The sequence below is a fragment of the Suricata suricatta genome, chromosome 8 (genome assembly GCF_006229205.1).
Source record: "Suricata suricatta isolate VVHF042 chromosome 8, meerkat_22Aug2017_6uvM2_HiC, whole genome shotgun sequence".
In the NCBI taxonomy this organism is placed as follows: Eukaryota; Metazoa; Chordata; class Mammalia; order Carnivora; family Herpestidae; genus Suricata; species Suricata suricatta.
Genome location: NC_043707.1, coordinates 90,028,327 through 90,041,117, shown reverse-complemented (window position 1 = coordinate 90,041,117; position 12,791 = coordinate 90,028,327). Strand labels below are relative to the sequence as shown.

The window sequence follows — 12,791 nt, the reverse complement described above, 5'->3', positions numbered from 1 at the left end:
TGGTTAGATTTATTCCTAGATGTATTATGGTTTCAGGTGCAATTGCAAATGGGACCAATTCCTTGAGGTCTCTTTCTGTTGCTTCATTATTGGTGTATAGGAATGCCACCGATTTCTGTGCATTGATTTTTATATCCTGTGACTTTGCTGAATTCATGGGTTAGCGCTAGCAGTTTTTTGGTGGAATCTTTTGGTTTTTCCGTATAGAGTGTCATGCCATCTGTGAAGAGTGAAAGTTTAACCTCCTCTTGGATTTGGATGCTTTTTATTCCTTTGTGTTCCTGATTTCTGAGGCTAAGACTTCCAATACTATGTTGAATAACAGTGGAGAGCCTAGTCATTCCTATGTCCATCCTACTGCCTTCTTCCTGTCCCACTTGCCACCATATTGGTGTCTACATTTTTATTTTATGATTGCCTTAAATATTTTCCCCCAGGGTAGTAGGTTTTATATGCAAGATTGAGATTAATTATGATCTTACATATGTTTATTTGCACATATCATGTAATATTATCTTACATTTACTGCATCTCATGATTTTCAGAAAAGGTATTAATGTGGTAAAAAAAAAACTTTTGGGAATTTGTATAGTTAGGAGTATTTTTCTTTCACATACTTAGGTAATAGCTAAATATAAAAATATAAAAATCTAGATTCAAAGTTCTTCCTTTGGCCCTTTGAAAATACTTTGTTGCCTTCTTAAATCCAGTGTTGATGACTTTGAGGGAGATAATATTTATTTCCTGTTCCTTTTGGAAATACAGTCTTTCTCACTGGAAGCTTTTAGCATTTTTGTCTTTGATATTCTTAAATTTCATATCCAAAAATGTGACTAGGTGTGTTTTTTTCCTTATACATCATATCTGGAACACTGAATTCTTTTCATTCTGGGCCCTTTAATTTTTCTTTAATTATCAGCCATTATTTCTTCAAAGATGTCATTCGTTTTTCTTCTCCTTCAGGGACTCCTGTTTTATACAGATTGACACTTCTGCCCTCTTCATTGCCTTGCTTTTTCTCTTTTGCTTTATTTGCATCTCTTATTTCCCTGTTTTCTTTTGTTTATTTGCATATTCCACTTCTTTATCCTTTTTTGATGTCTTCTGGGAACTTTCTTTGAACTGATCTTTCCAGTCACTGTTTAGTTTTTCAGCAAGACGTATTCTATTTAACCTATCTGTTCAAGCACAGGTTAGAGGTTAAGAGTATTGCTCTGTATGAGTTTCTTCAGTTTCCTAGCCTATAGAATGGTGATAATAGTCCCAACTCTGTAGAGTCGTTTTGGAAAACTAAGTATACAATCCATGTAAAGTGCTTAGAACAGTGCCAAGTGTTTGGTAAGCGAGGGCTGCTTTTCTCTTTTTTTAACATGTATATTTTTCATACCCACTATTTCCAAATTGATTTTTCTTTGTAACTGCTTCTCCTTGATTCACGTTAGTGATAAAAAATATTTTTTAAGGATATTTATTATGTCTATTACTATGCAGCATTCTTATTTCCTAGCCATGAATTCTGGCTTATCTCTTACAGGTGTCTCTTACAGTTTGTTACTTATAATTTTTCAGGGCTCCGTACTCTCCACATATCTAATTGTTGTGTTCTGTGAATACTTATTTCCCTGGGAGCGTATCTGCTTCCCTGTATGCGAGTGTTTAGAGTTTGAGGGATTAGAGGGTGGGCAGGGGAGAATTAAAGCCTGTTCATCTTAGCCAGGGTTAGGGAAGGCAGGTGAGGAGCCAGGCAGAGACCCTCGCCCTTAACTGTCTGTCCTCGGCTGCAACCCTTTTCCCACACCTTTGAGAAACTCTTAATTCATTGGTCCTGTGGCTGTCACTAGGGTGATGCTGCTGTTTTTCCCTCCTTGTGCTGGCCAGGAAAGCCCTCATCTCTAGAGGGCAGTGTGGAGGCAGCAACATAGTTGCACAAGGAAAATGCCCTCCCCCAACTGGCTGTGGGTCCAGGCTGTGTCATGCTCTCTGTTGATGGCTGCCCCCGCCCTGGGACCTGCTGCCTTCTGTCTCACCAGTGATTTCTCACAGGTTTTGTGTCCCATTTTCAGATTTGTCACCCTGCCCCTCTATTTTTACAGTATCTGGGTTTAGAGAGGGATTCCAGGTACATTGTCAGTTCTACATTTTTCATGACTAGAAGTTTATAGTTTTTTATGTTTATGAACTAAGTTTATAGTTTTTATGCTACCCATATGTTAGTATTCTCATCTATCAGGTTGGTTTTTAAAATTGAAAACAATTTCAAATTTTTAGGAAGCTCCTAATTAATGTATGTGTGTCCAGTTCACCTTTATATCAGAAGATTAACTTAATAAAGACCTTTATTATAAGAAAATTTTTATTCATAAGGCAACCCACATTATTATGCTTTGGAGAAACATTATAATAAGGCTCTTTGGTAGTATAAGGTATTCATACCGCATTGACAAATTATCTCCCTGTTAATATATTCAGATACCCTTGGCATCTTTCTGCTCGTATGAAGAGATTTAGTTAACTAAATTGTTTTTGTTTTTGTTTGTTCTTACTAAATCACTAGTCCTCTTAGAGCCCATTTGTGTTTCACTGGGACATTTTACGAGGATTTCAGTATATACCATACAGCATATATAGTATATATCTTAACATTGTAACTAGAAATTGTGGTAGGATATATATTTTTAAATGTATCATATAAGGCAGTTGGGCTTTATCATTAAGAAACGATCAGATGAATGAGAATTTCTGGAGGAAAGCCTTTAAAATGTCATCTTTTGTACTTCTCCTTTGTTGTAATATTTTCTATTTCTGTATTTATTGAAGATGCACAGTAATCAAAAAGGCTTACTTCCAGAGCCGAATCCTGTACAGATTATGAAAAGTTTAAACAACCCTGCCCTGTTACAAGTCCTTCTACAACCCCAGCTCTGTGGGCGAGCCATGAAGCCAGGTAAGCGTATGGACACCAATCAGACGTAGAAGTCAGCTTGTGCTGTTTACATGAAAAACACATTTAAATTAGTCCAAAAATATTTTTCTAGGAGTTGTCAATGAATTTTAATTGATGGTCTGAGGTGATAATGTGTTTTAACTGTTTTTGGTAGATACAGTCTGCTTGTGTGTTTTCTGATTTGTTTTACTTTTAATAAATGTTAAATATTAAAACCCATTTAGCTCTTAATTGCAGGAATTTTTAAAGACCAGATAATTAACATGCTATGTTGTTATGAACTGTATAAACAGAGGATATGAGACTTTTCTAAGTAGTATTTTTAACAGACTTACTTTGTTCAAAAATGCTAACATTGTTTCCTTTTTGCTCTTACTGTTTTTGTTGAAAAAATTGTTTTACTTTGTAGAAAATGACAAATTCATTATGGAAATCTTTATAATATTGGTATATATTAAATATCTATTTAGTATTCTTCCTTTGATAAGAGCCTACCTTTTGAAATGCACAACTGTATGTACATAAAATGGATAAATTAGCATTATGAAGTGAATTTTTATATTCAACATTAAAGTTTAGAATAAACATGTTTAAATACATTTTATGTTTGTTTCAACCCACCTGGTCCAACACCGACTAGTGGACTGCAGTTCAGCTCTAGCACTAACTACCCAGGGTAGCGCAGACCTCAGAAGCGAAGAGCTTAGTCGTCAACAGGTCTGCCTCTCCCTTTCTCACCAGTTGTAAGGTCAGGGGGGTCCTCAAGCCACCTGTACTTCTGACCAGGTGGCTACAAATTTGGGGGTTCCGAGGACCACCTCAGGTTTGATGATTTGTATAGAACTTAGGAAAGCACTATACATATGATTGCAGTTTTTTTTTTTTATAAAGGCTACAACTTAGTCAAATGCTCTACCACTGAGCTATACCCCACAAAGGCTACAACTGAGAAACAACCAAAAGAAAATACTCCTAGAGCAAGGTCTAGGAGGGCCCTGAATGCAGAGCTTTGTGATCTTTTCCCATGGAGTCAGAGCACATTACCCTCCCAGCACATCTGTGCGTTTACCAGCTAGCGATCTCTACTGAAGTAAATTTGGCATCCAGAGTTTTTATTGGAGTTTTGTTACGTAGGCATGATGAGCTGTATTAAACTCAGTCTCCAGTTTCCTTCCTCTCTCTGGAGATCCAGAGGAGCTGCTGATACCACACAGCCCAAAGCCCCAGCCCCCTAAGCACATAGTCTGAGTTTTTGACAAACAAGATCAGTCCCCAGGTCAGGGTCCACCTTGAGTCACTCATTAGCATAACAAGGATACTTGTAACACTCAGAAGATTCTAAAGAACTAGTTTTCCTTCTAGGAACCAGAGACAAAGACCAGTTAAATTTTTTATTATACAACAATATTCATAGTAATAAGTATGTCCCATAATCATCAATTATTTATGTGTAAGAAGCAACTTTAGAAGTTTCTGATTTAGCCTGTTATATAATCAGATATCTATTCTCTAATTTTAATGGCATAGAGATAGTTTTTTATGTCTGGATAATTTAAAGCATGAGAAGCTCATTATTTCCCAAGGCAACCTATTCCCTAATTTGACAAATTTAATTACTAGAGTTTCTTTTTTTAAATATTAGATAGTAATCCTTGTAATTTTAGCCACTTGTTCTTCCTCTGAAGAAACACAGAATAAATCTATTCCTTCTTCCTTAAGAAAGGACTTCTTACAATATTTGAAAAGACAACTACCATGAAACCTTAGTCATTTTTGGTTTTCTTTGTCTTCTCTTCTCCAGGTCAGTGGTCTTCTTAAAATTTATTTATTTTTTGAATGTGCAGCTCTATCAGAAAAATAAATTTTGAGCAGAGCCCCAGTATATACAGTCTATGTGTCCATTATGTATCAGTTATACAAATGTACCCTTGTTGACCCGTATATTAAGAAATGATAAACCTTAATATTTTTATTTAAAGATGAAAGTTAACATGAACAAGAGTTCTAGTATTTTTCCCTATACCTCATTAACTTCTTTGGAGACTTTATGTTTGACTTTCCATAATATGTCCCCAGCTTCCCCAACTAGTTGTTCTCTTGTAGATAATAGCCTGTTTTCTGAGTTGTTAAGATATAGGATGTGCACGGACATGAACGTATTCTCTAAATGGGTCTTGATCTGCATTTCCCTCCTTTGATCATTCTGGTCCTATTAATGTAGTCCAAAATTGTATGTGTTTGAGGGTCGTGTATCATGCTCTTGTGGCTTTTGGAAAATATTGTCCACACCTTTGGACTCTGGGCTCTCTTTAGTAATTCCTCTCCAATATTAGTTTTTGTCTTTTCTTTTCATCTAAGAATATATATTCTCTACTCCGCCTTTCTACTCAAATGGATGTATGGCCAAGAAATAAGTTATGCTTATTTTAGGGCTAATTTCACAATTTTAAAATAGGTTGTTTCAATATTACACTGATGGAGAAATTATTTCACCAAGCTTGCTTTTTCCCTTTGTGTGGAGTGGCAAGGGAGGAGGAGTAAATTGCCTAACTGGAACACATGCAAAGCTTCTGGAGGATGTATGGAAAGTTTCTTGGTGTTTAGGAAAGATGAAGTGTCTTGTTAGTCAGTAAGTTCTGCTTGTATTTCCTTTACTGTATCTTAACTCTATCCCTTACTGTATTTTGAGTTCCTCACAGAGGGTTCTGAGCAAGCTAAGAATTATAATTCCTTATAATTATGTGTGTATACATACATATATATTTATACCCTCTTCTTCCTTCTCATTGTTTCATTTCTCAAAAAACTCACACATATTTTCTTGGTTTTAGCTTGTCTTTCCCACTAGAATGTAAGTTCTGTAACTGCAAAAATGTAGGTCTTACTAATCTCCTGCACCTAAAACAGAACTGTTATTTTTAATGAAAGGAAGTTACATATTTACTTACAGATCAGTCCCCGTCCGCTATATCTCTGTTCCACAACCTTCTTACTCACGTATGGTCGGTCTGTAAAGTCCCAGCTACCTTGTCTGCCCTCTTCCGTCTCATCTGTATACTTCAGCAGCTTGATTTTCCTCCCAGACCCAACTTATCTTTTCTCTTCCACCCAGACCTTTTAACCAATTTCAGAAATACAATGTAAATATTCTAGACTTCTTTCTTTATATATGTGTGTGTTCTTTTTAAATTTTAACTAGTATGCAATTACTTATGGTCTAAACTGTTTTTTAACAGCTTTATTGAGGTACAATTGCATATTAATCTATACATGTTTAGACTGTAAAAATTTATGTTGACATCTATAAAACCATTATGCACATAATTTTTGATGTAAGCATACACCCATATGTATATCATCATAATCAAAATAATGAACATATTTATAACTCTCAAAAGTTTCCTTTTGCCCGTTTGTAGTCTCCCTCTCCTCCATCCCTAGGAAACTACTGATTTGATTTCTGTCACTATAGTCTGTATTTTCCAGAAATTTATATAAATGGAATCACACTGAAATTTACAGAAACGGAATTAAATAAAATTATTATTTTGAGACTCATTCATGTTGTTTCATGTATGCATAGTTTTTCTTTTTAGTGGGGCAGTAGTATTCCATTCCACAGTTTGCATTTCTGTTGAATTGTTGAACATTTAGGTTGCTTCTAGTTTGGGATCATTACAAATGAAATTTCTGTGAACATCTGTGTATTAGTCTCTCTGTAGACTTTTCTTTCTCTCTGCCGGATATCTAGCTGTGGAGTGGCTGGGACATGTGGTAGACACAGGTCTGAGTCATAAGAAACTCTCCCATCTGTTTTCCGTTGTGGTGAGCCCTCTGCGCATTCTCACCGAGTTTGCTTAGTCTTCTCGCTAATGCTTGATATGTTCCTCCTTTAGTTTTAGCCTTTCTGTTGAGTATCTCACAGTGATTTTGACTATTCCTTTTGACTGATGATTTTGAACATCTTTTAATATGCTAATTAGTCATCTTTATATCTTTTGTTATAGCATTTTAAATATTTTGCACATTTTAAAATTGAGTTGTCTTTCTCTTACTAAGTTGTGAGTATTCTTTAGGTTCAAGTCCACTGTTGTATGTATGGGTTTGCAAATATTTTCTTTCACTCTGTAAGTTTTCCTTTATTTTCTTAACAGTGTCCTTTGAAGAACAAAATTTATTATTTTGGCCAAGTCCAATTTATTTTTCTGTTATAATTTGTACATCTTTTGTCAAATTTAAGATATCTTAAATCTTTGCCAAATTTTCGGTCATTAAGAGGTTCGCTTATATTTTCTTTGAGAAATTTTATAATTTAGTCTTTCATATTTAGATCTGTGGTTCATGTTAAGTTTTGTTTATGGCATGAAGTAAAGGTACAGGTTAATTTTTTTTATCGTTGTTCCACCACCGTTTAAAAAGATTATCCTTTTTCCATTGAATTGCTTGATACCTTTTTCAAAGATCAGTTCACTATGTATGTATGGCTCTGTCTCTGGATTCTCCGTTCTATTCCACTGATATAAGTATTTGTCTTTATCCCAATGCTGCATTGTCTTGATGAATGTAGCTTTTTTATAACAAGCCCTGAAATCAGTGTACATCCTTCTATTTGTTTTGCCTACTCTCTGTCCTTTGTATTAATATATAAATTGTGGGACCAGACTCAATTTCCATGAAAAAATGTCTAATTTAATTGCAATTGTGTTGAATCTATACTGAATGGGCAGAATTGACAACAGTTTTGAGGGTGAGCCATACATATGGTACATTTCTCAATTAAGGTCCTATTAATTTTTCTCAGCAATGGTTTGTAATTTTAGGGTACAAATCTTGCACATATTTTGTCAGAGTTATTCATAGTATTTTACATTTCTTGATACTATTTTAAATAGAATTGCCTTTTAAATTTTAGTTTCAAATTTCTTATTTCTAGCATATGAAAGTACACTTGATTTTTTGTATATTGGACCTTGCAATCTAGCTTATTATTTCTTGTAGGTTTTGTTCTTAGGGTTTTCTGTATACACAATCATGTAATCCACAAATAAACACAATCTTACTTCTTCCTTTTCAATATGTGTGACTTTTACTTCTTTTTCTTGCTTTATTGCAATAGAAATCCCAGCATAATTTGTGCGTTGAACATCTTTGCCTTGTTTCTGATCTTGAGGAGAGAACATTCATTCTTTTATTGTTATGTTAGCTATAGCTTTTTCACAAATTTTCTTTTTCAAGCTGAGAACTTTGCCTTCTATTTCTATATTGCCGAGAAATTTCATCATGATAATTACTGAAATTTATCCAGTGCTTTTATCCATTAATTGAGATGATCATAAGTGTTTTTGTTTGATCTGCTAGCATGATGAAGTACATTAATTTTTGAATGTTAAACCAACCGTTTATAACTAGGGTAAACCTCATTTGGTCATGTATCATAGTCTTTTGTACATATTGTTGATTGATGTTCAAGTGTTGTTCAAGACGATGGGGCACAGTGGAGAAGTTAAGGATAAGGGCAGTTATATGAGAGACCAGACATTTCCAGAGTGTTTTGATTCTGGTGGTGGTTGTTTTAAACTGGGAAATACTGTATTCATTAAAAGCTGTGAAAAAGTAATTTTAATGTTCTATAACAAAATATAGTGACTAACTGAAAAAAGAGAGGAGGTAGTGTTGAAATCTCTGACCATATTTGTGGATTTGTCTACTTTTTTAGTTCTAGAAGTTTTGGCCTGCTATATTTTGAAGTTCATTAACTGAGGCACATTTAAGATTGTTGTATCCTCCTGATGACCCCTTTAATGTTATGAAATGACCATTTTATCCCTCTTTCCTAATAAACAATCTGTCTTTATAAACAACTCAGCTAATGACCTAATCTTCCTACCACCTGTTGTGAAACAGTGTTCTTCTAAAGAAAACACTTTGCTTTTATTTTATTTTTGAGAGAGGGAAAGAGCACACATACGTGTGAGTGAGCGTGTGCCAGCACATGATTTGGGGAGGGACAAAGAGGGGGAGGCACAGAATCTGAAGCAGTCCCCAGGCTCTGAGTTGTCAGCTGGGCTCAAACTCATGGTGAGATCATGACCTGAGCTGAAGTGAGAAGCTCAGCCAACTGAGCCACCTAGGTGCCCCCAAATAAAACACTTTTGAACCATTTTCCAAAGATGGTCTAGTTTAGTAAGTAATAAAAACTTGTGCTTTTAAAAACATAGGATAAACCTGTAGACATGTTATATATGAATTTCAAATATTTTTGATCATTAGATTAAATGCTTTTTTTTAAAGGCACTTATTCCTCCCTCCCCTCCTTTTTTTTTTTTTAAAGTAAGACAACACAATTCTTTATTTTTTTAAAGTAAGCTCTCCATCCAATGTCAGGCTTAAACTCATGACCCACAGAACAAGAGACACGTGAGTTTCATGTTCTATGAACTGAGCCAGCCAGACTTCCTAAGATGAAATGCTTTTTGAAGCACTTTCTGTGCCTGACCATTTTTAGTTGCTTTGTAATAATTAGATGAAATTACTTCACATATTTCCTATCTCATGTTTCTGTCTTTATGTTATTTATTTTGAAAACATCTCTTTTAATATATACTCTTGTATTTGTGCTCAGGCAAACTTGATAAAAAGTGTGGCTACCATTTATTCCTTTTATCAACTATGTACTGTATTGTTCCTTTTGTTTTTATTATATAAATATTTTATGTACATATATTCTTTTCTTAAATGGATTGTAAGCTTTTTAAAAGAAAAGACTGTATATTCTTGGCTTTCCCGCCCACCCCACGCCCTGCCAACACACCCCAAACACCTAACAAAAATATGGAGCAAATGACGGGGGTTCAATTAGTATTATACTTACTACGCCATGGAATTAGTTTTGTTGCTCTAAGCACTAGTGAGGAGAAAGACTAGGTTTGGTGTTTTATTATCTTGACAGAAGGTGTTGGGATTTGAAATCCAATTCTAGTTTTGAATCACAGGGAAGGGAGCTTATTACTCAGTGTATGACAAGGTCAGTATGTAACTGACCTTAAAATAAACTTGTTAAAAGCTTTGAAAATATATTTATTTGTGCTTTCTGGAGTTTGTTTTTCAATCCCTTATATGTCATGAAGTGAATTCAACGTTGAATTTTATTTTCTTAAAGCAGTTCTTGGAACACCTCACAGCTTGCCACATCTGATGAATCCATCCATCTCTCCTGCATTTTTACATCTGAATAAAGCACATCAGGTATATATATTAGTTATAATATGGTGTGAAGAGTGATGTGAGAAGTTCAGAGTATTGACAATAGTCTCTTTATTTTTATTTTTTTATTAAAAATATTTTTTAATGTTTCTTTATTTTTGAGAGACACAGAGACAAAGCGTGAGTGAGGGAGGGGCAGAGAGAGAGGGAGACACAGAATTCGAAGCAGGCTCCCTCCCCTGAGCTGCCAGCATAGAGCCTGATGTGGGGCTTGAACTCAAACTGTGAGATCATGACCTGAGCCAAAGTCAGATGCTTAATCGATTGAGCCACCCAGTTGCCCCATCTTTATTTTAGAATTATGACAAGAATGCTTCATTTTGCCCAGAAGCCCTGTCCAAGCTGGCTTCTGCCGCCTCTCCTGTTCATTGGGTATCACTGTCCCAGCAACAGTGGCCTGCTTTTGGTCCTCGAAGGAGCTTCTCTCTTCTCCCGTGGTCTTCGCTCCTGCTGTTCCTTCTGCCTAGAATGCTCCCCACCTCAGTACCACCCAAGTCCCCCAGACCTTACCTGCTTCTTTCTCCACAGCCTTCAGATCTCTGTGCAAGAGTCAGTTCTTCAGGGAGAATGTCCTCGAATTCACTAACCTAAATCCAATCCCCCGACTCTTCTCATAGCTCCTGTATTTTTCTTTCATATACTTATTACTATTTGTAATGATATGTTTTTAGTATTAATTAATGTCTCCCTCCCCCAGGAGCCTCTAAGATCTGTGAGGGCAGATCATCTTTTGTATTTCTCACTATGTAGCACTGTACCTGGGCATATATAAAGTGCCCAGTAAATGTGTTGGATGATTAAATGAATAAAAAATGATCAAAGGTACTGACATTAAAGCCAAAAAGGGGGGAGGGGAGGAAGAAGGATGAAAGAAAAAAGGAGAGCACGTGGAGTTAGTTTCATGACCGCATGGTCACACCTTGTATTTTATTAAAAGAATTAGTTAGCATTGCCTGAACTAGGAAAGTAGGATATTAAGAAGCTGTTGCTTTTGCTCAGATCAACTGGAGAATTGACTTTACAATGAATTGGGTTCTGTGAGGGGCACCTGGTGGCTCAGTCGGTTGAGCGTCTGACTTCAGCTTAGGTCATGATCTGACGGTTCGTGGGTTCGAGCCCCGTGTCAGGCTCTGTGCTGACAGCTAGCTCAGAGCCTGGAACCTGCTTCACATTCTGTGTCTCCTTCTCTCTCTGACCCTCCACTGCTCACACTGTCTCTCTCTGTCTCTCAAAAATAAATAAAAACATAAAAAAAAAAAGAATTGGGTTCTGTGAAAAGTAGCTTTTCAAAATTAAACTAACTTGATGCTTTATCATTTTCACAGAGCACAGTTATGGGTAATACTTCTAATTTATTCCTTCAGAATCTTTCTCATGTACCATTGGCACAGCAGCAATTAATGAAGTATGAGAATATTCCTACTAATAATGTAAGTATGGCATTGTTTTCTTTTCTTTTGAAATGACTTTATTCCTTTTCTGAATCCAGGCTGTTGGTCAGATTGTTTATGAGTGTTCACATGGGCAGCCTTTTCATTTGGTGACATCCTGCTGCCACGGGTGGAAGTCTTACTTTCTTTTCTTCTTTCGCAGAAACCGGGCTTACTTGGAGAGCCCCCAGCCATGGTGCTTCAGAGCGCGGTCGGGATGGGGGCAGCACTCCCTTTGAAAACAGAGTTGGGTCATCATGGAGAAGCACATAAAAGTAAATGACATGCATTTACCGAGAAGTCTGGAAACAGACTTGAGATTTAAAGATGGTTGACCTGTATTCCACTTTTATTTATAGAGAGGTCGAATTTTGAGTCATTTAAAATTTTAAGAGCCCTCTTGGCTATTCTATTTTTAATATTAGAAAACTATTGGTAAGTTATTGATGGACTTGCTTCCATGTCAAGATCACATTTCCCCTGTTGGATGTGCTTTAATATTTGATGAAGGCTCACAGCAGCATGAGGCAAAGACACAGATCCCTTTGAGAGTGACGTGCTGCCCACTGGGCTGACAGCATATTACATCGGTATCCAGTTAATTTTTGCCTGAATGAGAAACCCTTAGCTTTTAACGAAACATGTGGTATTTTGGTAAACTTTGATTATTTATTTGTATGATTTTTAAAATGTGATCTCCAAACCAGTAGAAGAAGAATAACAGCACATGTACTCCGTGCTTCTGAAGAAATGACAACTTTAAACAAAACAGTTATTTTTAGAAAAATAAGAGCGTATGTGTTTTTTTTTAATGTTTATTTTTGAGAGAGAGACAGAATGTGAGCATGGAGGGGCAGAGAGAGAGAGAGAGAGAGAGAGAGAGACAGAATCTGCAGCAGGCTCCAGGCTCTGAGCTGTCCACACAGAGCCCGACGCGGGGCTCGAACTCAGACTGTGAGATCCTGACCTGAGCCGAAGCCGGACCCAGGTGCCCCACAAGAGCTTGTGTTATACCAATATCTCTTACTGGAATGGGATTTGGAAGCTACTTTCAGTTTGAAGTGTAATTGAAATTTGTTTGAACTGATTATGCTGGGAAAAGAGAAGGGCCACCAATAATTTTTTAAAAAAGGTAAATATAGAGTAGCGTATTT

General features: G+C 36.2%; 1 protein-coding gene across 1 annotated transcript in view; it reads left to right on the top strand.

Annotated features, from left to right (window-relative positions):
- The window catches only part of RAVER2 (ribonucleoprotein, PTB binding 2), a 102,296-nt gene that overhangs the window by 49,302 nt on the left and 40,203 nt on the right, over positions 1–12,791 (top strand). The window contains exons 8-11 of the mRNA XM_029945819.1: positions 2,818–2,944; positions 10,104–10,189; positions 11,572–11,637; positions 11,801–11,912. Of these exons, the coding sequence (XP_029801679.1) occupies positions 2,818–2,944; positions 10,104–10,189; positions 11,572–11,637; positions 11,801–11,912 (391 nt within the window). The remainder of the gene's footprint in view (positions 1–2,817; positions 2,945–10,103; positions 10,190–11,571; positions 11,638–11,800; positions 11,913–12,791) is intronic.